The sequence below is a fragment of the Gastrolobium bilobum genome, unplaced genomic scaffold (assembly GCF_033153095.1).
Source record: "Gastrolobium bilobum isolate Gb01-03AN ecotype WA unplaced genomic scaffold, APGP_CSIRO_Gbil_v1 utg251687, whole genome shotgun sequence".
NCBI lineage: Eukaryota > Viridiplantae > Streptophyta > Magnoliopsida > Fabales > Fabaceae > Gastrolobium > Gastrolobium bilobum.
The window spans coordinates 21901-26585 of record NW_026897433.1 but is presented as its reverse complement, the minus strand read 5'-3'; the positions used below and the strand labels follow the sequence as shown (position 1 = coordinate 26585).

At 32.3% G+C, this 4685-nt stretch overlaps 1 protein-coding gene across 2 annotated transcripts; it reads right to left on the bottom strand.

Annotated features, from left to right (window-relative positions):
• Positions 1 to 1294: 1294 nt before the first annotated feature.
• On the bottom strand, positions 1295 to 3003 carry LOC133306863 (large ribosomal subunit protein uL13w-like). Of its 2 annotated transcripts, none has more exons than XM_061507242.1 (4): positions 2654 to 3003; positions 1892 to 2008; positions 1687 to 1772; positions 1295 to 1582 (listed from the first exon to the last, which is right to left on the bottom strand). In XM_061507242.1, the coding sequence occupies exons 1-4, from the start codon at positions 2923 to 2925 to the stop codon at positions 1434 to 1436; spliced, it is 624 nt and encodes a 207-aa protein (XP_061363226.1). In that variant the 5' UTR covers positions 2926 to 3003; the 3' UTR covers positions 1295 to 1433. The 2 variants fall into 2 exon arrangements, with proteins under 2 accessions (XP_061363226.1, XP_061363225.1); XM_061507241.1 differs by having other exon boundaries at positions 1295 to 1577; positions 1685 to 1772; positions 2654 to 3001.
• Positions 3004 to 4685: the final 1682 nt, after the last annotated feature.

The following is a 4685-nucleotide window of genomic DNA, read 5'->3' as shown; positions in this document are numbered from 1 at the left end:
ATTCTTGTACTCGAAGTGCATTGACAACGCACCTTCAAGGAAAGGAACCACAGATCTGCATACGAGCTACTGTTTTCACACTTCTGCACGTTTTCTTCCTAGCTCTAGTTTAGGATCTTTGACTCTTGAAGAACCGGTTTGTAACTTGACTTGAGTTTTCTTTAATGAATGTTTGTAATGCTTGTTTCTTTACTTTTAGATTTGCAATAATTTTGAATATGAGTTTCTAATCTTTTCTTTTCTGGGATTCACGATGATTGGGTGATCTTTATTTTTCTGAATACTGTGATGGCTTGCTTTAGTTTCATTTGATTAGCAAGATTTTGATTTTAAGTCCAAGAACACCATGGGAATGGATCTTGGAATATTTTTGCATAACTATGATTGAGAAATCAGGTTATGTCTCTTGTTAATTGAACCCTTGAGGTTAGAGATAACCCAAGGAGGTCTTTGATACAATTTTTAAAGATTTAGAAGACTTTGGGAAAAGATCCTTCTAAAGATTAAAATCTGGAACTGGGAAGTTTCAGCTAAAATAGCCATAGTAGTTCGAATTCTGATCTTAAAGTGCCGTAGCAGTTATCAAACGCAGGAATGTGAAATTTTTCCTTCATCCATGATTCAAGAATTCCAGAACCTTATAATTGTTACATTTGTGATTAGATATTCCTCTGTTAAATTTTGTTTAATACAAATTTGATAAATACCTTGTTTCATTTAGTCTTTTCTTAGTTTTAAAAAATTGATTACTTAATTTCAAGAAATTAGAAATAGAAATTAAAAAGGGAAAACTGAACAAACCGTTCCCTGAGAACGATAACTCTTTCTTTCGAAAATTACTACCCAACAATCAACGAAATAACCCAATGACCCCCTAATTGAACCCATGACCCCGTGATCCCTGATCGGGTCAATTGCCGGGTCAGACTTTTAAACACTGTTTCCAAGTCGTATCGCAATGAATAATTGTTCCAATTTTGTGAGTTTCCTCTTCGGACACCAAAACATAACCGGAATGAATTATCTCGAAACCTGAATAAGGCAAGGCCAGAAGATTCAAGCAGTATTATATCTGAGTACGTAACCGTATTACAGAACCAAGCCTAGAAAACAAAGTTGCCTTGAGCATAACATTGAGGGCAAAGTATCCGAGATAGCCCTTTCGGTTTAAAGTTCCCTTTTTGCCATCATCGTTAAAACAAATAAAACAAAGATTTTCATATTAAAGCTTGATATTAGGCGTTTAGGCCAAAGGGGCATCACAGAAATAAAAAATATAATAAGCTGGAATATATGTATAACAAATATTTTATAGAGCAAACAAATAAAAACTTCCAACAAAATAACACAGAGAACAACCAGCAAAACTGAAATGGAGTTCAATTTCGTATATCTTGAAACAAAACTTTAACACACTAAATAGCAAAGACTACTCAGTACTTGACAGGAGCAAGAACTTCAAGTTGGGAGCCAAGTTTCTCATCTGCAATTTTCTCAGCTTTCACCCTTAATTTGTTGAGCTGCTTCTTTGTCTCATAAGCCAATTGCGCTCTTTCCTTTCTCTTCTTTTCAAGCTCCTGTTAGCAACAGAACAATTAGAAACTTAAGCAAAACACCAATATTTACACCATGCAATCGAGGGAAGTTCCAAAGTGTCAGAAGCCCGAAAGGAATGAGAACTCACCCTGATGGTATCATAGTAGTTCCATCCAACCTCAGATGACAATTTGCCGAGCAAGCAATGTTTGTGTCCCTTTTGAAGCCTCAACACCCTGATTTCATTGACTAGATTAGTATTCATTCAAACAAAAAATTGAAATTTCTAAAACTATAGATTAAAAAATTGCATTACAAAATTACTATGATAAACAGTTCAAAAAGGTAAACTTACTTGAGAGCATCAGGGACAACCATCCTCTTTATCTTGTCATATGGAGGAGGGATTCCCTCCACAACCTTCAATCTATCAAGAGCAGCTTCCCCTCGCTTGGTCTTATGTGGCATCATTCTACAAATAGAAACATTTTTCAGAAACTTCATACAAGAATGTAACACTAACCCTTTTCAATGCAAGTCGATAATTTCATTATATAAACAGAGACATTCTTATTTTAAAAGAATTCATCATTTCCTAGATCCACGTAACCAACAGATATCAACCAAATTGCAAACACAATTTCTTATACAAAAATAATTTCATATAACCATCCTACGTGCATCAAATTGTTTACACCATTTCTCATAAACCTTTCAATTTAAGATCTTGCACAAAATCCAGACATTCTTAGGTTAAAAAATAAATTAAGGACAGCAGCTACTCAACATTGAAAATATAAACACATCCCATTACCATTATATACTCGGAAACAAACGCAGAGTTTAACATAATCAATAAAAATGGAATTTAAAAAAAGAAGAAAACTTTAGTATTCAAAACGATTCGTTTAACCAAAAAACAATAGTTCAAGAATGTAATGTGCAAACAACCAAACGGAAATAAAAAAAAAGCAACGAAATCAGAAACGAAACTAAACCCACAATTTCAGATCAATAAAACAACAACCCAGCAACCTCAAAATCTCCGAAAACAAGAACCCTAAAACCTCAAAATCTCCGAAAAATAAAAAAACAACTAAATTCATTTTTGACTGACCCACGAACGGTGCGCCAGAAGATCTTAGCGGGGGCACGAAAGTGAATGGGACCGTGAGAGGGTTTGGTGTTCATGCGCTTGCGAAGGAACCGCATGTACTTCATCTTCTGCCTTACGAGGCCGCCGGAGATACATATCTCCTCGCACCTTACGACCACCACCTTCTGGCCGTTGAGGAGTTCCTTCGCAACGATCGACGCCAAACGACCAAGCATGTGGTGGCGAGCGTCCACCACCACCCTCTTCGCGCAAATCCCTGACCCCGACACCATTTTTCTCTATCTACCAATAACTCTGAAACCCTATTGTGTTGTGTGTTCAAGTCTTTTAGCTCAAGAGGCACAAGAAAAGCATGTGACAGCAGCTAGGGTTTTTGTGTTGGAGTCAATGTGGGTTGGGGTTGGGGTTGGGGTTGGGGTCGGGCTTTCAACCCAACAGCCCCAAAACTATGGTTATACTGTGCATACCCAACAATAGGTTTTAAATTTATTAGCCCAAAGAAAAATTATTATTAGCTATTCGCGGAAAAGATATTGTAATAATTAAGTTGTGTTATTATTAAGTTATTATTAATTAATCTTATCATTAAATTGATCATGTTGGTCCAATGGTTATATTTATTTTTATCTTTGTATGGATATCTATTTTATTTTTAGTATTATTATATCATAATATTAAAAGGAGAGAGAAAGAATAAAAATTAATTGAGATTTTAATTTAACAATGTTAAAAATGAGTAAATAGAATAAACATAAAAAAAAAATACACTGATCCTTACTATATTAAACCTACTTTATGACTACTGTATCTATTCCTCTTTAGAAAATCTCAACTAAATTTTACTTTAATAAAAAATATTATTTTTTGTTTGTGGCGAAAAATATTATTAGTTTTAAGATAGGATACGATTGGAATCAAGTGTTTTAAATTTGATTTGGAATTCTCTTTTTATTTTACTGATGTGTAAATAGAAATTTAATAGTTCTTTTTTAGGTGAGGAAATTCAATAGATTTAATTTTAATTTCAATTTAGATTGTTGAAATAAAAAAAATTATTATTTTTTATTATTATTATCTTTTGGTAAACAAATTTTTTTATTCTTATTAGTTTAATAGTTTAAGGGTTTGGTGTTTGTCATTTTAGATGACTTATGTCATTTTGGGAGAGAGATAGACACAAAAAACGAAAATCATGAGAAGAAAGTGAGTGGTTTTTTTTAATTTAAATTTTAAATAAAAAAATGATATTTTGTGTCTATCTCTCTCCTAAAATGACATAACTTTATGTCATTTAAAATGACAAACACTTTTCCCTTAATTTAATCACTTAAGCTATTTTAGTAATAATAAAGTGAAATTATAATTTTGAAGTAGTTCTTCTTTTATATCTTCCAAACATGAAAATTGATAAATTCAATTTTTTTTTCATTTCAATTATGACAATCGATTTCTAAACTATATATACGACCTGAACTTCAATAAAATTTAATTTTTATGATTAGTATTTTTTTGCAATTGGACTCAAATATTCTATCTCGTTTTACTATTTTCAATCTTGTTTTTCTTAGTAAAATATCGTTAACTAAAATAAAATTTATATAGTATTTTGTAATTCTATTTTATTTCATTGTCTGAAATATCTCATTTCTTCAATAAAATACTTTCGATTAAAATAAAACATATTATTAGAGACAACAGAATGAAAGAGAATGATCTCAGAGAAAATATCATAAACAAAGTGATTGATATAAAACGAGTCAATAGTATCTACTATTGTAACTAAGTCTTGACTAGAACCTTAAACTAACAATTTAATCTAACCACTATTATTTACACATCGGCATTGAGCACCTCAGCAGTATGACTCAGATGCTCTAACATTCTTCCGTCACACTTACGATGAAGATGGAGCTAATGGTTGAGAATTTCTCACACTGAAGAGTTTGTTCCTCGTAAGAAAGAACCTGGCACAAGATATTTCTTTAGTAAGTAGAATATTTAGGATCAACACACTTTATCAGTTGATCTCATA